The sequence below is a fragment of the Amphibalanus amphitrite genome, unplaced genomic scaffold (assembly GCF_019059575.1).
Source record: "Amphibalanus amphitrite isolate SeventyFive unplaced genomic scaffold, NRLGWU_Aamphi_draft 000310F_arrow, whole genome shotgun sequence".
In the NCBI taxonomy this organism is placed as follows: domain Eukaryota; kingdom Metazoa; phylum Arthropoda; class Thecostraca; order Balanomorpha; family Balanidae; genus Amphibalanus; species Amphibalanus amphitrite.
The window spans coordinates 345,346-366,533 of record NW_024881805.1 but is presented as its reverse complement, the minus strand read 5'-3'; the positions used below and the strand labels follow the sequence as shown (position 1 = coordinate 366,533).

At 50.2% G+C, this 21,188-nt stretch overlaps 2 protein-coding genes across 5 annotated transcripts in view; one reads left to right on the top strand and one right to left on the bottom strand.

Moving 5' to 3' along the window:
• Positions 1–1,094: 1,094 nt before the first annotated feature.
• On the bottom strand, positions 1,095–19,584 carry LOC122388139. 2 transcript variants are annotated; one of them, XM_043378959.1, is made up of 3 exons: positions 19,401–19,559; positions 4,123–4,228; positions 1,095–3,999 (listed from the first exon to the last, which is right to left on the bottom strand). In XM_043378959.1, the coding sequence occupies exons 2-3, from the start codon at positions 4,192–4,194 to the stop codon at positions 2,722–2,724; spliced, it is 1,350 nt and encodes a 449-aa protein (XP_043234894.1). In that variant the 5' UTR covers positions 4,195–4,228; positions 19,401–19,559; the 3' UTR covers positions 1,095–2,721. The 2 variants fall into 2 exon arrangements, with proteins under 2 accessions (XP_043234894.1, XP_043234893.1); XM_043378958.1 differs by having other exon boundaries at positions 1,095–4,228; positions 19,401–19,584.
• The window catches only part of LOC122388138 (nuclear pore glycoprotein p62-like), a 36,964-nt gene continuing 23,592 nt past the window's right edge, over positions 7,817–21,188 (top strand). For all 3 annotated transcript variants that reach the window (XM_043378957.1, XM_043378956.1, XM_043378955.1), the window contains exons 1-2: positions 7,817–8,054; positions 8,201–8,371. The gene's annotated coding sequence lies outside the window, so the exon portion shown is untranslated. The remainder of the gene's footprint in view (positions 8,055–8,200; positions 8,372–21,188) is intronic.

Below are 21,188 nucleotides of genomic sequence, written 5' to 3'. Positions count from 1 at the left end.
GCTTCAACTATGGCCGGCCCTGATGCCAGAGGCGCACTGTGCCGCAGTGCGAGGAAACGTGCTCTTATTGATCTAATTTCTAAAGAACGCAGTCACCTGGGAGTCTGCACGCAAAAGGCTGTTTCAGCTTCCATAGAAACGCCGCCGATATCAGCAAGCCAACGAACGGCGGCAGCCAGCGCAACAACGAAACCGACCACGTGATGGCGATTGCCGTCCAATAAAAAACGGACTCGCAATTAGGAATATATCGCATTTGTGCAATGTGTGTCACTCTTAGCAGAATACCAATGCTCAAGTGTGGCTTTTGTCACGGGTTTGTTCGTTATCCCCGGGACAGTAGCAGCTGTCGCTGCGTCGGTCGCGCCACGCGGAGCCCGGAGGAGGGTAGTACCGGGAACTCGGTTCGGTCGGGCGCCACACCGGACCGCGCTCCCCCAGATATGGAGCGACGCTCCCAGTAGGGCGCACGTCGCACCGCGCGCCGGACCAACTGGTCGTAACAAGTTATCGCGTCCGCGGCGGCGGCGCGGAGCGTTGCGTGACCTCGGCCGGCCCTCGTCGGCAGCGGCGGCGGCTGCGGGCGGGTCGGCCGACCGGCCCTCGCCGCCGAGAGCCGCTAAACCCGGCCCGTCGGACGCTGCCCAATAGCGTGCCGGCCAGCCGATGCCATCAGTGAACTAAAATACATCAGACCGTGCATATGTAGCGCACATGCACGTCATTTCCTAAATCCCAGTGGCAAAGTGCTGCTAATGTACCCAGGCGTGTCAGTCAGATAGCAAAACCGCAGCGTTTTTACGCGGTCATATACAGTAAAGCTTGTACCTGCTCAAACAGCATCACTGTGGTAGCGTTTTTCGGCTTCCTTTCCTCGCCGAGGCGTCGGCGCCGCGGTCGAACCCGCCCGGTGAGCGGCGATCGAGCGCGACCGCGGCGACTGCGTCGGGCGCGCGGCGTTCCCAGCCCGCCCGGCGAATTCCGGCTACGGTCCGCTGTCACGCAATGCGGAATGTTCCGCCAGTGTTGGCGCAGTGGGCCGCCGATTTTTCAGCCGCCCATAAAGTCCCGTCGAGTGGCCAACACAGGCAGCGTACCAGAGTAGGTATATTTTCAGGTAGAAACAATATCACCCCAACGTCAACACCCATATTATGTCCTGCTCTTCTGACGCGCGTCACCGGGTGCAGGGGGCCCTCGCGCCGGCCAGCGCGCTGGGGACACGTGCCGACTGTATCAGGTCGCTGGTCGGAGCCCCCTGTGCGCGCCGATGGGCCACGAGGACACCCCTGCGACCCGGCCGGCCGCGCGGCACCGTCCTCCGGCGCCAGCGGCCACACGCCGCCTATAGGAAAACGGTCCGCGTTCAGAGGAAAAGAGGCGCACGGACGTTTCCGCAACTGGAAATCCCAGCAGCTTAGCTGAATTAGGAGACGCAAAAACGACGGAGCGCCGCCGCGCCGGCCGTGGGAGGGAGAGGCGCCACGCGGTGCGCATCGGTGCCTCCTCCCTCATGGCTCGGCGCGGAGACGGTCCGGCCGGTCCCTCCGACAGCGCAGCTCAGATCTCAGCGGCTGGCCGGAGGCGCGGCGCCCCGACCGGTGCACACAACACGACCAACAACAGTCCGAGCGAGCGATACGGCACTGGGCCGGCACAGCACAGCCGGGCCGCACAACCAAACACCGACAGACTGACTGACAAACACTGACGAGCGGGCGACGGGCCGGTCCCGTCGCGTCGCGGGCTGTGCGCAACACAGGGCGGCGGGGCGGGCACAACAGCGCACACAGGAGCACACAGCACACCAACAGTGCCCAACACAGTACAGGTTCTCACAGCGGCAAGGATGGATCAGCCCGTAACACCACAAAACAACGCGTTAGCAGCCGGCGGTAGCTGCCCTCTGAAGAAAATAGACTGCCCGACGGTCGGCAGGGGACCCGGGTGGTGCAGCAGGCATCCCGAACTCTGAACACAGCAATGCCTCGCGGGAACAGTGACCCTCTTGCTCGGTCCGCGCAGATTGGCAAAATATCGCTCGGTACCACTTCACCACTAAGTACATAAAACAGCCGGCCGCTTCAGAAGATGACCGGCCACAGCACAGGTGCGCGCAGACCACAACAATGCCTATCAATCTAAGCTCAAAACAAACATAGGTGTGCCCGATAAAACTCTACAGTCAGGAACAGATTAAAGCTCGAGGTCTGATTAGAATGTGAAATCAGCATCCCTTGAACGAACACATTGCAAAGGAGCAGCGGCAACAGCCACAGCAGCGGCAACGACCACAGCAGCGGCGACGACCACAGCAGCAGCAGCAGCAGCAGCAGCGGCGGCGGCAGCAGCAGCGGTATACACAGCATGCCGCAGCAGTCGCTCCTCGGCCGGTTTCCGTCTCGGCGGCGGCGGACGGCCATCCTCAGTGCGCGACCCGTCTCACCATCGACCCGTGTCACGTAGCAGCGTGGCCCGACAGCCCGTATCACATCTGCGCGTCTCGCAGCGCGCGCCTCCGTCCGTCCTCCCGGCACAGCGGCTCGCGGCGGCACCACACAGCCAGCGAGCGGCCGGCCTCTGCCCCGCCGCGGTCATCTCTTTACCAAACGTTATCACCAAACCCTCACTCCGGCGGCTTCTAAGCTAGCTGACCGCGGCACTACCGCACTTCGCGCATTGCTCTGAGCACCGGCCGCACGCTCTGACCGGCGGCGGGTTTCACACCACCCGATGATCACAGTCGGTCTCTGTCGGAGACAGACCCAGCTGCCGAATTAGCTCCGGCCCGTCGGCGGGCCATCGGAACCGACAGCCGGGCACCAGTGCGGCCGGGCTGGCCTCATCGCCGCCACCGCCGCCCTCCGGCAGCACCACAAACACGCGCCGGTAGTCCTGCGCCAGCGCGCTGTTACGCACACAGTGCAGCACTGCACTGAAGGTGGCCTCGTGGCCGACCAGACGGCTGGAGGCCGAGAACCCACCGCCGGTGGTGCTGGTGCCATTCTCCGCGCCGCCGCCGCCCAGCGCGGTGGCAGGGCCCTGCTCCAGCTGCAGCGCGCGCTCCGAGCACAGGAACACGATCTTGGCGTGTCGCAGCCGCTCGGAGGTCAGCACGTCAGCCACGGGCACGGCGCGCAGCAGCGAGGCCAGCTTGCGCTCCTGGAAATCGCTCACTTGTAGGCCGGCGTCGCGCAGGTCGGATTTGAGCTGCGCCAGCCGCTGCCCGGCCCACAGGTGAACGAGCAGCACCTGCGCGCCGCTGGGCGCCGCCGTCTTCGCCGAGAACGGCGCGCGTTGGCCGGGCCGCACGGCGGTGCACTCTCGCCAGACGAACACCAGGCCGGCGGCGATGACCGCCAGGGTGACGCCAACCACGGCGTACAGTGCCTTCATGCGATCGTCGCCGGCTGCGGGCAGCACCGCGCCGGCGTCTGTCGGCGTGTCGCTGAGCCGCACGGGCAATACGATCCGCTTGCAGCCATTGTTGCTGCCCTGACAGACCCACGAGTCGGACGGCAGCACCTCGAGCCGGTACCGGCCGGGAGTCAGAGGCTCCCGCGAGCCGTTCAACTCGACACGCACGTCGGGCGCGGCGTCGGCCACCAGCGGGCCGGCGACGCGGTGGTGTCCGCAAGCCTTGTCCCGCTCCTCCGGACACCGGTACAGACGCACCTCTAGCCGCGGAAAGTAGAACTGCGTGGCATTTTTGTCCGGCTTGAGGTGCACGTCGAGCCGCGGCGGCCGGCCGGCCAGCTGCACCGCCGATATCTCCAGGTTGTAGTCATAGTAGTCGAGCCCGTCAAAGTGCCAGTACTTGCGACAGTGGCTGCCGTTCGCACACGTGCAGCGCGCCTCAAAACAGCCGGCCACCACGGTGCGGAAGACGGCCACTCCGTCCGACACCGGCGCCGTCTGTTTGGCGTCGTGCCAGGAGCCGTTCTGGCCGCAGTCGATCGGCATGCCGCTGGAGTTTAGCATCACAAACAGCGAGAGCCGGTCGCAGCCGCACGTGTCATTGACGAGCACGTTGGAGCGCCGGTGTCCATTCTCGTTGGTCGAGTTGAGCAGGCGGATACAGCGGGTGTCGGCGGTGACGACTGCGGCGGCTCGACCGGCCGGCAGCAGCAGCAGCAGGAGCAGCAGCGGCGGCAGGCGGCGGCAGCTGTCCGAGATCGGGGCGGCGCCAGCCATCGGCCCCACTCACATCACCCGTCGGGGTCGGCCTCTGTCGGAACAGAGACCGGGGGTCAGTCGGCTCACCCAGGCGCAGCTGTCACACACGTCAGCACACCGCCCGGGGCGAGCCGTCGCCACACACTGACTGTCTGGCGGTACACCGGCCGGCCCGCCGGCGGTCGCCACACCGGCTATTGAAATGCAGACGCCGCCGAGCGCCGGCGTCCGAGAGACCTCTGTAACAGCCGGCCCCGACTGACGCAATGACACTTGTACGAGATGAGGCGCCGTGTGCCGGCACTGATAACGGCACGTATCGGCCGCCTGCCGCGCTGCTGACGACACATGAACGGACCAGATAGTGCAGCTGCACAGTCAGTCATTGCGTGCAACATCGCATGCTCCGAATAGCATTCGCCTCTGAGGCTGAGAATGCGATTATGTTTGCATTAGAACTGGCAGTAGCTGGTACGGCAACAAGTCAAATTACTTTGTTTACTTTGACGAATGTGTTTCTCGAGACCATGCTAGGTCGGAATCGCGGTTCGGCGTATGTAGGCTCACATTGTCTGCGCGTGTCCAGTCTCTTTGTGGCTGTTAACGTTCAAACATGTGAAATGATGCTGGCCCATGCATTTATTTTATTTTATTATAATTTGGGCCGAACCTTTTGAATGGAAGGATTCACAAGGACAGAGCTCCCGCTAAGCGGAGCTTGTTGCGTTGGCCCTACCCTCTACCTTCCGATCACGCAATTCCTTGTCTATGGCAAAATTTAGAGTCCGAAGGCTGAGTCACAAAAGCACGTAACGATAAGCAAACGGGAGGTGAACTTCAGCAAGACTCCTCACATCCGCAAGAAATAGGAAGACAAACAGGAATTAGGAACCCGAAACCTAGCGTTATGGGATGAACTGAGCTGATCGTCATAGGTTGTCAGTCTATAAGACTGTAATGGGTTCTGAAAGGCTATCCAGAAAAAGGTAACGCCACATGCATGATTCATTGATCCACAAGTGATCATTTCTCGAATATGCTATGCAGGTAAGAAGAACAGGATCAACTCCTCATCAAAGAAACAATACTTTATTACGGATAAAATATGCTACTTATGTCACTGGTCATACCATTCCGTGCGCCACTAATAATGTGGCTGAGCTGCATACGACTCAATCCACAGCCGACAATTAGAGGCCTCATACAATTAGAGGCCTCATTTGCAGCAAAACGTGGCTTAGTTTGCGAGCAGGAGCCAGAATGGTGCAGCATATGAATTAATCCATACTTTTTTCCGTTCGCTCCGAGCCTAAGAGCTTAGTTATCAAAAGGCGAGCACACGACCTCTATGTATTTATGACCACGTTTCCATGGGCATTTGAGACCCAGGGCATTTGAGCCCAGGCCAGGGCATTCCATGGACATTTGAGCTACCATACTATCCTAAATGCATATTTGCTCAATCTATTTACTTCAAGGAATTGACGTGGATTATTTGAAATTGATTCACAACCCAACACGACAAACTGATGAGATGCAGTCTGCTAATTAACCCTCGCCCGCACATGGGGGGGTTGCCCCCCCCCCCCCAGACAGTCTTTCTGCTCTGCACTCATCATTTTTAGAGCTAGAAGGCTGATTTTTCGTATAGCTGCTCGTCTATCCTTTCTTGATGTCCACTGAAAATTTCAAGTTTCTGTGATTTTTGGTTTCGGAGATATGACCTTGTTTTTCAGGTCATGTCATGACCCAAATGGCCAATTCTCAACATCTTGCGTTTGTCATGGGCTTTGTGAGGTTTTGACACCCTGATTTCGGCCTTTTTTGCCAGTCTTACCTCCCACCTATCATGGAACATGTTGTTCGACGATGTACAGGGGTCAAGGTCAGGGTCAAGGTCAACCTAGGTCATCTAAGATAATTGCGTTTTAGGCAAGCTGAATTTACTTTTTGTGAAGTTTTTTGACTGCATTTTTGGTAAAAGCTTCTCAGATGATGATTTCATGTGATATGAAACCAAAAACAATCGGTGCACACATCAGTATACACACAGACACACACAGACATACAAACACATATAATTGACCTTGACCTAACTTGACCTGAAATGACCTCAGCAGCAAAATTCTGGTCGGATAGTGTGACAAAGAGGTTCTAGCTGGCTTGGCACCAGAAAACAGCATCGTCATCGGTATTTGATAAACAGCGCACTTGATATCCAACGGTGACCCAAAACAGCAACATTTTTTAGTTTGACCTGACCTGGAAGGTCAATGACTGACCTGAGAAGGTAAAACTGGGTATCATTGGATTCGTCTCTTCCCAAAGAATCTTTTTGGTCTTTACTGCTAAGCTCTATCTCCAACAGGAACGAAATGGCGCGGGGGGGGTGGCAACCCCCCCCCCCCCCCATGTGCGTTCTAGGATGGGAAAATGGCATGTGCGGGCGAGGGTTAAAACACGTTTTCAAAAGATCGTCCAGATCTATTCTCGCCTTCTCTACTTTTCCATCGTACTTTCTTACGCAGCGTCCTCCTTGATCGGTAGGGAATAACCTCCTAACGAGTTTGAAGTTGGTTTCAAGTTAGCTCAAGCCTCAAACGGTGTGCAGAATTGCGCCCGACCGACAGGGACCGAACCGGTTAAATGCGGACAGGGGCGGATACTCAGACGTGTTGGTCTCGCTAGACATTGGTAGGCTAGACAGCTAGACATTTCAATATGACGGAAGCGGCAAACGACATTTGAGAGTTCAGAACTCTGGAATTTGAAAACTAGCAGAGGCAACTTTCTCAGTCAATTACCTCAGAGTTGCAGTTGCTGCGAGAATGTGGACGGTCATAAGTTAAACATTAAAAATGAGAATAATCTACACAACGTGCATTAACGTAGTTAGTCGTCAAAGCGACATAAAAATGATACCCAACTAACAGAGTGTCTAAAGACCGTAGTCCCGTAGGAGTAGGTATTCACGGACCAAGTCACTAACAGGATGAAATTCAAATAGCGTTTGATAGCCCCGCCGGAAACTACCATGTGACCCAATTTCACTGACATAGGTGTAACCGATAACGTCACAGGTCAGGTCAGGTCGCATTCTGAGCGTTTACTAAGAAATTTAAGGTCTTTTCTAAGAAATTTATAACATTGACTAAAAGGCATGCTATCCAAAAATATCGATAAAACATTGTTTGCCTACTACCAAGGAAGGATTTTGCCAAATAAGGTAACTGATACTGTTCAGGTCACAGAGATCAGGTCACTAAGGGTCACAATATGAACTCAACTATACACACAAATATCTATCATATGTATTTACATATGTATGATATGTACACATACATATCAACATAAGTAGATATGTAAACATGTAAATGTTTTATGGTCAATGTTACATTTCAAACTTAATGATGCGGGTAAGATGACCATTAGGGCCAGTTAAGGTTACGTTCTGGCGAAGGCCAGGTCAAGGTCACATATAAAAAATGAGCTTTAAATTGAGTCAAACAATTTGATGCCACTAATTTTGAGAGAAGTTTTTTTTCGCAATAACTTCACAAAAAATTAAGCAATTAATCTAAAATTTGGTAGCATCCACAACTTGGTACGTATGTCGATGGACGACCATACGTTCTGTTGGCGCAGCGTATCCGGCGCCGATACTTCGGCTGACTGATCCTCGGAAGTGGAAGAACCAGCGGTTTGCAACGAACGAGTTTGTTTGTGTATTGTGGAACCAGCCGGCTCAGCTTTGGCTCAGCTGACCGTGTCATTCCGCAAAATGTCTTTGTTTGCTTAGTTAGTTTAGTTATGTGTTATTTTGAAAGATTTTGTCAACGGCTAAATTAAATAATTATAGTGGACAGGGCAGAACCTCGGTGAGTAATTTCATATACTTGCCTATCTACTACTGTTACGTTCCATATCCTCGGCGTTACGTTCCATATCCTCATAATTGTCAGTATTTGTGTCAGAATTTGTTATGACGAATGCTTGTTTACTTTTTTGTTTTGCTTTGTTTCAGAAACCACTTTTACACTCTCACTCGATCATGTTCAGTTCAAATATATCGTCAAGTTCAATTCAAATAAATCACAAGTGATGAGTCGGTGCGTTTAGAGATCTGACCGTCTAAGAATTGGAAGAACAGAAAGGTAGCCGGCGACAACAGTTTCGAGGGTTCACCTACATTGAGGTATGGACAAAATGGAGACATTATACAAACTCACTGTTCATGAGCTAAAAAATGAGCTGTCAAGAAGGGGCAGAGCCTGCAAGGGTATTAAGAAAGACGTTTTAGTGAGTCGTTTGAAAGATGTTTTGGAATCGGGAGGCACTACCGTGGCTGATTTTCTCAATGAGTTCAATGCATCAAAAGGTGCCGATCTTGCTGAATTTACCCGTGGCCTCACCAGTAGATCTAGAGACAATTTAGGATTTAAAACGGTAGCTCCAGAGAAAGACTGTGCTCCTGATAAGCCCTGCAAGGATGCTGGTATAAATGTCAATGACAGTCAGGAGGCAGTGCCGGCGGACTGCATTTCTGAAAGGGTGGGCAAGATATCGTGGGGGCCTCCTGGCGAAAAGGGGCCTTTTGTGTATATGGGCCTCCTAGATCTGGTGAGTGAACGAACGGAGGGGTAAACGTGTATCACCGAAGTAAACCAACTAGCATAATCTGCTCTACAAGCATATTTTTTCCGCCAGCCAATTCAACGAAAACAAAATTCAAAATTGTAGTCAGCGGCGTGTTTAGAATATCGCGAAGGAAGGGGGGAGCAAAGGTTAGGAGGGCGCCGTATGTACGGTGACGATATAAAAAAAATCCTTAGCGATCGCTCAGGAGGGGGGGGGGGGAGGGGGTTACCACGCCACCAGCTTTTTTTGCGTATGTAAGGAAAGCGGCGACGCGCAGTGCTGCGAAACTTGGTATCGGGTTAATATCACACGCGACAAAAAGGTTGCAAGCGATTGGCATGTGGGTACCAAATTTCTTTCGACAATACGTTCTTTAAATGCCGCGCCGAAGTCCCGTAGAATTGTCAAAAAACCTTTTTCTGCTTTTTAGGCACACCTGTTATGCATTCACCATTCGAAGCTTTTCTTGTCCCTTTAGCAAAGTTAGTGGGACAAAAATAAAGGTTGGTGGAGACGTTCTGCCCATGGGTGACGGTGTAGAAAAAGTTTATTGGTGACGGCATCCACACCAAATCACCGTATCGAATCGACAACGGAGCAAGAGATGCGAAAGCACGCAAGCTCACAGCGAGAATGCAGCAGCATAGCAGCAACAATCTTCAGAAACACCAGTCATGGTTGTAAAATCAATCAGTTAAGACCAAGACGGGTTTCATCCATGTTAGAACGTAAATAGCTTTGGTAGGTATATATAGGAGTCGGCATTAATTCAAAGTGTGTCAACCATAAGGGGCTTTTACACCTTAGGAGGGGTGATTTGCGGTCTGGGTGTGTACTTGTGATGAGTTGTGAGCTTATGTAACACTTTGATTTTGTATTTATAGGAAGCTAGCACTGACGAAGATATATTCGAAACGCGTTTGCAAATGCTTTCTTTAATACAGTACCTTTATATTTAAAAAAGTTTCACTTATCTACTCATACATTTGGTAGGTATACTTCATTCATTGTGCTGAATACACGTTCCATTGTATCAGTTTTCCCAGGCAATGCATCACATTGTGCAAGAGAACGGCTATGCTGGGAAACATACTTAAGCTTACAAGTAGATAAATGATAGGAGGGCAGCGATCAACGGAGGTCGCCAATAGGTAGATGGGCTGTGATCGGCAGGATAGTGCCAATGGTTGAGAGGGCGGAGGCCGGAGATCATCAGGAGAGCGCTAAATAGGTAGTAGGGCCCCCGATTAACATTTAACAGGAGGTCGCCAAAAGGTAGGAGAGCCCCGATCAACATTCGACAGGAAGGCACCAATAGGTAGGCTTGGGTTGCGAACATCGGGAGGGCGCCAATGGGTAGAAGGGCGGCGAATGACAGGAAAACAGAAACACCAATAGTTAGAGGGCGTTTTTCCCAAGACGGTGATATCGAATAGGACGTCATCTGTGAGGAGCAAGGACGCCGATCAACAGGAGGGCGCTTGTGATCAGAAGGGCGGTGATCAACAAGACGGCGCCAATAGGTAGGAGGATGGCTATCAAGAAAAGGACGCCAATGTGTGGAAGGACGGAAATCAACATGAAGGCGCCAAAGGGTAGGAGAGCCCCGATCAACATTCGCCAGGATAGCACTAATAATAGTAGGTTGGCGAGCAGCAGGAGGGCGCCAATATATTATGAGGCCGTTTATTAAGAAGTGGGCGCCAATAGGTAGGATGACCACGTCATCAACATTCAACAGGAGGGCGCCAGTATGTAGGAGGGCCCCGAACAACGTGAGGGCGTCAAGATCAGAAGGGCGATGACCAGCAAGAGGACGCCAATAGATACGAGGATGGCAGAAGGTCGGGACACCGATACCAAACCAAATACCAACAATGATCAAGTGAAAATACCGAAACCGAACCGACTTGGGAATATGAGGAAAATACCAACTTTTTACCAAATTCACAACCTCTTTTTCATTAGTGAGGATTCATGGTACCAACAAAATACCAAATAAATTAGCCTTGAAATATCAAATACCAAGATGGTATCGGTTTGGTATCGGTATACCAAAAAGTTGGTATCCGATTGACGTATCTAACATGGAGGGCCTACCATGTGCACGGGCGCCTCCTGCATACGTTTAGTTCCTCATCCGTTCAGGAGACCTCCTCTGTACTCGGAAGGGCCTCCTCTGTACACTACGCGCCTCCCGTGTACGTGGAGGGCCTCCTAAGTCCTATGTGCAAGGGGCCTCCTTTGTATCCGTCACGCCTCCGCTTTAGATGGAAGGCCTCCCTGTGCACGTGGGCCTCCTGCGTACCTACGTTTCGTTTCTCCTCCGTTCAAGGGACCTCCTCTGTACTCGGAAGGGCCTCCTCTGTATACTACGCGTTTTCTATATGCATGGAGGGTCTCCCATGTGCACGGGGGCCTTCTGCGTATGTTTCGTTTCTCCTCCGTTCAGGGGCCTCCTCGGTACTCGGAAGCGCCTCCTCTATATACTACGCGCCTTGAAGCCTTCTCTGTGCATGGAGGGCCTCCCATGTGGACTTTTTTGTCCTCCCAGCTAGCCGTGAGGCCATAGCCGAGGTCCCATGTGGACGTGAGCCTCTTCTGTATCCGACACGCTTCCGCTTTAGATAGAGGGCCTCCCATGTGCACGGGGGCCTCCTGCGTACGTTTAGTTCCTCATCCGTTCAGGGGGCCTCCTCTGTACTCGGAAGGGCCTCCTCTGTATACTACGCGCCTCCTCTGTACATGGAGGGCCTCCCATGTGCAAGGGGCCTCCTTTGTATCCGACTCTCCTCCGCTTTAGATGGAGGGCCTCCCTGTGCACGTGGGCCTCCTGCGTACCTACGTTTCGTTTCTCCTCCGTTCAGACTTCAGGGGGCCTCCTTCGTACTCGGAAGGAGGCCTCTGTATACTACGGTTTGTCTATGTGTATGGAAGGCCTCCCATGTGCACGGGGGCCTCCTGCGCACGATTAGTTCCTCATCTGTTCAAGGGGCCTCCTCTGTGCTAGGAAGGGCCTCCTCTGTACGCGGAGGACCTCCCATTTGCACAGGGGCCTCATACGTACACATAGTTCCTCCTCCGTTTCTGGGAGGGCCTCTCTTTGCAGGGACTGGGAAGTGGGAGGTCTTCTGTCACGACAGAGCCTCATCTTAACATTGCAAAGTGACCCTGAGGGAGCCTTCTTTTGCATGAAAGTGCCATTTTTTGCACGGAAGCCTTTAGCCTCTTTCAAGCATGGCTGGCCCTAAAAAAAACGGAATAGAGGGCCTGCGGCCCTCTATTCCGAGCAAAGGGCCTCCACCCAGAACAGGGTGGGCAAAAAGATAGTTTTGCCCACCCTGAGATTTTTCAGGGTGGGCAGCTGCCCACCCTGCCCCCCGGAATCCGCCGCCCCTGTCAGGAGGCTGCTGAGGCTCAGGGGTTTGACACGAGAGATGACAACCACAAACGAGCTGCGTCTGAGGTAGCCAGCTCTATTGTGTCAATCGGGTCTACCTCATCGAGGCACTCCTCTTGTTCGCGCGCTTCTGTGTCGTCACTGAGGGCAAGGGAGCAGGCGAGGAAGGCAGGTCTCCGGGCAAGGATCGACATGCTGAAGGAGAAGCAGAAGTTGGAGGAGCAAGCAGTGGCGCAAGCAGTGGCAATGAAAATGAAGAAGGAAGAATTTAAGCTACGCATGGAAATCGCAGAGGCTGAAGCAAGGGAGCAGGTCTTTGCCGAAGAAGAAACGTCGGTCGATGCAAGAACAAGTCAACCACATCTGGTAAGGTCTGCATCACTCATAAGCCATGCAGCATATGACAACGAACATGAAGAGAGTACAGCCATAGTGGCATGCAGGGAAGAAGCTAGAAGGTGGGATGTAGAAGAAGAAGAGGCCAGAGAAAACAATTCTCCCAAGAATGATGACAGGGAAGGAGACACGCTGAAGGAAGCTGGAGAAGAAAGAAGCATGGATCAACGACAGGTTAGCAGTGAGACGTACCAACATGTCGACACCACACAGGCACTCCTGACCCACCTCCAGAGAGGACAGTTACCGAATGTCGAAATTCCAGTGTTTAGCGGAGAGATAACAAAATACCGATCCTTCATCCGGGCCTTTGAAAGTCGCATTTTGTCGAAAACCGAAGATGACGAGGAGAAACTGTTTTTCCTTGACCAGTACACCCGAGGAAAACCACGAGACGTTATAAGAGGCTGTTTGCACATGTCACCTGGTGCAGGATATCGGGAAGCTAGACGGCTGCTAGAGCAGAGGTATGGGGACGACGACTCTATCACGAATGCGTTCGTCGACATGCTCATGGAGTGGCCCCCGGTGAAGCCTGGGGACGTAGAGAGCTTGGATAGATTCGCATTGACGCTCAGGTCCTGCCATAACGCAATGGGTGGAATCACATCAGAAGGGAGGGAAACCGACCACCCGAAGACGATGCGGAGAATACTTGGGAAACTTCCGCATCAGCTGCAAGACCAGTGGCGCCGTTTGGCTGACAGGATTCAAGAGGAAGAGAGGAGAAAGGCTAGGTTTGAAGACATCGTCAACCTCGTGGAAAAGGAAGTAAGAATACAAACCAATCCAATGTTTGGACGTCAACACAACAGCAAGAGCGGTGAGCTTGACGGTTCACGGAAGAACGTTCAAACCGTGTCGGCGACATTCGTCGGAGCATATTCTGGACGTCATCAGACCTCGCGAGTGTGCTTGTTCTGCTCCAGAGACCATTGGCTAGACCAGTGTGATGACCTTAGAACTTTGGCGCCTCATGAGAAGAACAAATTCATCAGAGAGAAGGGTCTTTGTTATGGGTGCTTGGGCAAGGGTCACCTGGTTAAGGAATGCGCAAAAAGAAGAACATGCACGATCTGCAAGATGCGGCATCCTACAGTGATGCACAACAGATCACCGTCATTGCCTGGTGCAAGCAATGATAATGACAACCACGAGGGGGACATCAGTCGGGACAACTCCAGTGCCAGCCAGTTGGTAACAAACGGCAGGGTAAAGCTAGACAGCGCTTTAAGGGCTAGCGCTGAGTCAACATCCACAATGATGGCAGTACTATCGGTAAAACTGCTCTGTTCGGATCACAGCAGTTTTGTGGAGACTTACGCATTTTTTGACAATGGAAGTTCGGCAACCTTCTGTTCGGAGTCTCTATTGAAGCAACTGAAAGCCGAGAGTAAAGATATCAGGCTGTCGATGACTACTGCGTCCGTCGATAATCAGCAGCTGAACAGCCGTGTGGTCCAGGGCCTTGCGATTTCGGACATGAATGGCGATATCTGCATTCAGCTGCCTCCGACATACACCCTCAAATCCATTCCCGTGAAGTCAGGAGACATGGCATCGAACGACGAGCTGAAGCAGTGGACTTACCTGCAGGACATCCAGCTGACAAGAATCGACGCTGAGGTTGGCCTGTTGATTGGTAGCAACTGTCCTGAAGTGCTCCAGCCCCTGGAGGTGAGGCGTAGTGAAAATGGTGGACCATTTGCTGTTCGTACTGCGCTTGGATGGGTCATCCAGGGTCCAAGGCGAGGCTACCAAGCGGAGGCCGAGGGAGTGAAAGTAAACCGCATTCAAGCCACCGAAGAGATCAAGAAAGTGACGGTGAATGCTGCTCGTGTAGATGAAGACGATCCTACCTCACAGCTTCTGAACAGATTTTCAGATTGGCACAGGCTAAAAAAGGCAGTTGGATGGCTGCTTCGAATCAGAGCTACGCTTCTCATCCGAGCGAAAACGAGAAAGAAGTTAAATGATGGCACGGAAGACGTGCAGAGCAAAAACGTTTCTGCGCGCCTCACTGTGCGCGACCTTCAGGACGCAGAATCTGCAATCATCAGATTCGTACAGCGACGGGTCTTCCCTGAGGAGTTGACCAGAACTCATGTGAAGAAAGGCAGCCCTCTGTATCGCCTTAGTCCACTCGTAGTCGATGGGACTCTGACCGTCGGAGGTCGTCTGAAGAACAGTGGGCTTTCAGATCTGGTGAAACATCCAAAGATTCTTCCCAAGCAAGGCCACGTCACAGACCTGATCATCCGTGACATGCACGAAAGAACTGGTCATCAGGGACGGGAACATGTTCTGGCGGCCTTGCGCTGCGAGTATTGGATTGTGAGCGGGAACACAGCTGCTGTCCGCAGAGTTCTGTCCCAGTGTGTTGGGTGCCGGAAACGACAGGCGGGCGTCGTCACCCAGGTGATGTCTCATCTACCAGAGGAACGTGTAACCCCAAACGAACCTCCTTTTACGCGTGTTGGTACTGACTACTTCGGGCCATTTTTCACAAGAAGCGGCAGGAAGCAGATGAAGAGATACGGCGTGCTGTTCACTTGTCTCACAACCCGCGCTGTGCATATCGAGATTGCTGACAGCCTGGACATCAGCTCCTTCAGTGCACTGCGTCGCTTCCAGGCAAGACGAGGTCAAGTCAGGCATATCCGCTCTGACAACGGAACTAACTTCATCGGCTCCGATCGAGAACTGCAAGAAGCGGTAAAGAACCTGAACAGAGACCAGGTTCACGAATTTTTGTTGAAAAGAGGCATCAAATGGGTATTCAACGCGCCAGGCGCTTCGCATCATGGGGGTGTGTGGGAGCGGCTTATCAGAACTTTCAGAAAGATATTAGGCGCGCTTCTCAAAGAGCAGACCCTGCCTGATGAGTCACTCCGTACGCTGACGTGTGAAGTCGAGGCTGTGATGAACAGTCGACCCTTGACACCAGTTTCCAGCGATCCAGCAGATCTGGAACCACTGACGCCGAACCATCTGCTGCTGCTCCAAGGATGTGCTGAACCCTGTGGCGTGTTTGATGAGCAGGACACGTACTCCAGACGACGGTGGCGCCAGGTGCAGTACCTGGCAGACGTTTTCTGGAGACGCTGGATGGCAGAATATCTGCCTCAGCTGCAGCAAAGACAAAAGTGGATGAAGGTCAAGAGGAATCTGTCTGTCGGCGACCTGGTCTTGATCGTCGATCTGAATCTACCCCGACCACAGTGGCCTCTGGGTCGGGTGACTGAAGTGTTCCCAGGTGCACAGGGTCAAGTCAGGACTGTGACAGCTAAGACCGCCAGATCTGTATTCAAGCGGCCCATCTCCAAACTGGTACTGGTGCAGGAAGCAATTGTGTGAGCGCCGGACGTCCTTACCTGCCCTTGTTGTTGAACCTGTGTTGGTTCAAGGGGGAGGGTGTTGGCGCAGCGTATCCGGCGCCGATACTTCGGCTGACTGATCCTCGGAAGTGGAAGAACCAGCGGTTTACAACGAACGAGTTTGTTTGTGTATTGTGGAACCAGCCGGCTCAGCTTTGGCTCAGCTGACCGTGTCAAGGCCGTGTCATTCCGCAAAATGTCTTTGTTTGCTTAGTTAGTTTAGTTATGTGTTATTTTGAAAGATTTTGTCAACGGCTAAATTAAATAATTATAGTGGACAGTGCAGAACCTCGGTGAGTAATTTCATATACTTGCCTATCTACTACTGTTACGTTCCATATCCTCGGCGTTACGTTCCATATCCTCATAATTGTCAGTATTTGTGTCAGAATTTGTTATGACGAATGCTTGTTTACTTTTGTGTTTTGCTTTGTTTCAGAAACCACTTTTACACTCTCACTCGATCATGTTCAGTTCAAATATATCGTCAAGTTCAATTCAAATAAATCACAAGTGATGAGTCGGTGCGTTTAGAGATCTGACCGTCTAAGAATTGGAAGAACAGAAAGGTAGCCGGCGACAACACGTTCTAAACATATCTTTCCATTTTCCAAAATGTTGAATATTGTGTTATCTATAGGGTATTACCTATATCGAGAAAAAGTTTTTTTTTGGGGGGGGGGGGTAAAAACAAAGTTAAAAATTCGAAATAGCATTTTAGTGGCCCTGTTAATTCCATGCCTTTTTGTGTTGGATATTTTTTTTAATCTTCAACAGTGGAGGCGTGACGGCTCTTCCCGTCACACTTTTTAGGTCATAAATGACGTCATTTATGGCCAATCTATCATAGTCACTTGAAACATGAAATTAAATTGAAGCCCTGAGGGATCCTGAAAGTCTAGTGATTAATAAGCATGTGGATGTGGATGACCTTTGGAAGAAGTGAATGAAAAGAATATAACTTTTTAAGCTCAGTATAGTTTAGTACCTACTTTGGGCTTTGAGGTGTTCTTCACCTTTGCTTCGTGAGAATCACTTAGCAACTGTGCACCTGACTGTGGAAACTACCTGACAGCAGTGAAAGAACTGTGTACTTAAATACTTTGTGGCAACGTCACTTATCAGAAAGAGCACAGCCACAAATCCATCTCCCGAGTCTAAGGGTAAGTGAGTACCACGCATGGTTATGGTTCCCAGGCAATGCCATTGGCCAGGGTGTTTGCCAGGTGCTCTGAGGTAAGTTCTAGTTCCAGCTATCTGGTACAATCAGCGCTGCCAGTACACAGTACAGTATGTGAAAGTGGTGGGCGCTGAGCAGCGAGTACCTAATGCTAAGTGTGTTTGTGTGTGTGTGTACTGTGTGGGGGGGGGGGGGGGGGCTGGGAGTGAGGAATGGCAGCTGGTTGTTGCAGCAGGATACAGTACCTAGTTGAAGAGCAGGATCAATAAAATTAGGTAAGCACAATGTTCAAAGCTAGCTTTCAGTGCTTGGGACTTTGATTGGAGACAAATTGTCATTAAGGACTTATTGGCAGCCTGATGGCCCTGACCAATATCCACCCACTACCTTTAGTCATTTACATGAAAAGTTGAACCTGCTTCACAGATCAAACCACTATAATTATATCACTGAACTAAAGAATACCTAGCCAATAGTCTAGGTTAATCTGCCTGTTAGCTTTTTTTCTGAATATGTAACAATGAATGAATACCTTATACCACTGACCAACAATGAATACAATCAAGGTCAGACTTACCAACATTGGCAAAACAAAATGTAAGAGGTCTGTCCATATAACTGAGGATAATTTGAGCTATGAATGGAAGAAGTGAAAACAACATATTATTCATCTGGCCTTTAAATCCTGCAGGTACTAAACCAAGGAAGTAAGTTAACGAAGTAAGTATGGACTAAGATTGATGTAGTTATCGTGCATATGATGTAAAATAATATGCTTATATATCATCTATAAATGAAATAGTTGATGTCTGTGATGTCAGGATATACTTCACATTCACATTAAGTTTCACATATTGGAAATAAGGTGAAAATTAAGACCCTTGCCCATCACAAGAACAATGTCCTATCACTGAGATCTACCTACTTCTCAAAGATGAATCACAAGAAAGATATCACAAGTCTGAAATGGAAGATTTTCATGATAACCTACCTAGTACCTACTTTTTATAAATGACAAACTGTAACATGCTACAGCATTCCTGACCCACAATGACATTTCTATGCATGAGCTTGAAGTGCATGTAGTAATGAAGAAAAACAGCAACAAAAATGAAGCAGAATTTCATTAAAAATGAGAAGACCAATGAAACACACCCTATGAATACACAAAAACTTGCCTAACCTGACCTAATGTAGCACACTAACCCACAACATAAACACAAAACACAATGTTCAAATTCTGCTGCAGCAGTTTCATGTTTTCTCAGCCCTCTCATCTACGCCTTCTTCTGGCACACAATGTGGTGCTGCATGTAACTTTTGAAAGGAGCAAGAGGAAAATTTATAACTTAAAAGGTTGGATTTTATAGGTAATACTACATCAACATTGGTATTTTAATGCCCAAATCTGTCATGGAAATCTGATCCCACTTAAGCAGGTAGGTCATTTCAATGATTTGAAGTAGGTACCTACATAGCTTCAACACTGGCTTACATGAACCGTACAATGATATAGGGAAACTGTGCAACAAGCCCTGATGGTTCGTGTTAAAGTGATTCACAAATCACAGGCGTGAATACTGCAATGAGTGCAGTAAAACAAAATATTTGTCTGAACCTGTTACCTAAATGTTGCAAATGATGGTCAGTAGCTAGTGGGCACAGTTCCAAGCAAATAAATCAGTATAATTGCTAGCTCAAATGAAACATTTTACACAAACGAGCAGCGCACAGGGCCCTGTTTCACCGGTGATAGCAGCACGCTACTATCAAATTGCGCGAGCTGACGTGATGTGATGAGGTCACACTAATGACGTTTCGTGTAATCCGTGAGCTGCGTTTGGAACAGAGTTGCTGTCTCGTTGAATGCGTTTGATAGCATTTGTTTGATCGCACGGCCGTGAAGATGTTAGCAGCAATATTTGATGACATCACACAGATTGACGGTGTCATGGTTTGTTGATGTTTCCATGGAAACCCAATTTGACACGTGTCACCGGTGAAACAGGGCCCAGGCCACAGGCACACTACGATAACAATTGGCAGTCACCAAGCAATGTGCACACATTTACATTTTACAAGTCAAGAAAACGACCTGGATCAGGGTTAGGGTGGTTGCAGTTCAGGATATATTGTATTGGTATAATGAATGAAAAGTTGCAGTTCAACCAAGAGTTCAACGTGACGTTGTTGACGTGCTGAGCTCAAGTTACGCAGCAGTACTCGTACTTACCCAATCGGATTCGTATCCAAATTATGTTACAGCTTCATTCAGAGCGATGTAGAGGCCCCGCAAATTTGCATCACTTTAACAAAAATTCACCAAATTATCAATATTGTCAAATTTCTGCAGCTTTAGCTTCCGCCGCTGCGCCACTCCTCACACACGAATCGCCGCGCAAGAACTGACAGGCATTAGCTGAAATAGTTCGAAAGCAAAAATGAAATGTAATATATGACGTCATCGATTTGCGCAATCTGATTGGTAGCAGACTGGTTTTTGATTCACCTTTTTTGGATCGATTTGATTTTTGTTTGATTCAATCACCGTTTGATTCCTTCAAAAAAATTGGTGAATCGATTCCTTTTGATTCAGAGAATCAAAAAACAATAAAAGGAATGATTCACGTTTGATTCAGCCAAAATTTTTTTGAATGATTCTTTTTTGATTCAATTAGAAAATAAAATATACAAAATATCAGGGATAGTATTGTATTTGTTGTGTTCTTTTTGTTGTCATGTAATGGCAGTAGTGTTAACCCGCGCCCCACTGGGGGGGGGGGGCTATTTATAGCCCTCCTCCAGTTTTTCTGCAATAACTTCCAAACTGCTTGACGTATCAACGCCAAACTTTCAGTACCTTCGGCTGCATCAATTTGACACGTTGTGTCAAAATTTGAACTTCGTATCTGTCATAGATCGGCCGGAAATGACGTCAGAGTGACGTCATGTTCGGCCGATTTCGAAGCAAAACATAAAACCACGGGAATCGCTCCTAAGAGCTCAGTTTTTAAAGGGACCCTCCCACCTTCAAAAAAGTTAATCAATTGGCATGAAAGTGATGTCGCTCGATTCAGAAAGAGTAAAAACGAATATCTACCAAATTTCACCGAAAAATATTCACCGGTTTTCAAGACATTAAACTTTTACTTTTGTTTACTTTTTGGGATCTCCGCTGTTCCTAGCGACTTCATTTTGGAAGTGCGGCGTTTGCGGCAGATGTTGCGCGCAAATAGCATATATCCACCACTGCTTCACAAAGATGTTAGTATAAGCTTTTAAAATCGTTAGATCACCGCTGACGTCACAAATTCTAAGAGGGCATCCCAATGCATTAGCCCCTTAGAATCCGAAAACAGCAAGTTTGAAATTCCATATCTCCGAATTAAAGCATTTCTCGATGTTTTGAGTGCCCAAACCGGTATTTGCAGGCCATGGCCACCAATTTGGCTATCTCAACTCAAAACTAATGTTAAGGTGGGATGGTCACTTTAACCCGCGCCGGGCCGGTGCTCTGAGATTCCGCGCCGGGCCGGGGGGGGGGTGTCTGAACACCCCCTTCTAACTCGGCTCCTGGGCCACGTAGCGACACGCGGTAAGCGGCAATCGAAAGAACGTCCAAAATAAGGACGAAAACACTTCGGTCATTTTTTGGGTCAGGTCAAAGGTCAGGTCACCAGAGGTCACCAAAGGTAAAATGTTGACTATTTCAGCATTTTGGAAACTGCCAACGGCTACCTCGGGAACCGATAGAGCTACAGTGCCGCAGAAAAGCGCATTCGATAGCCCTTTTACAGGCCTTTCTGAATAATGTTCTCAGATTTGACCTCAGGTCAACGGTTTAGCCTCCAGACCAGAGGGCAAAAACTCCAAAAATAGGTAGCCGTTTTTACGAAAAGCGTTTTTTTCGGCGATAACTTTTGACTCAAAATAGCCATGACATTACTTTTGCCAGCATCGTGTTCCTCTCGTCGAGACGCGTCGAATGAACTATAATTTGACCTTGAAAAGTCAACTTGAA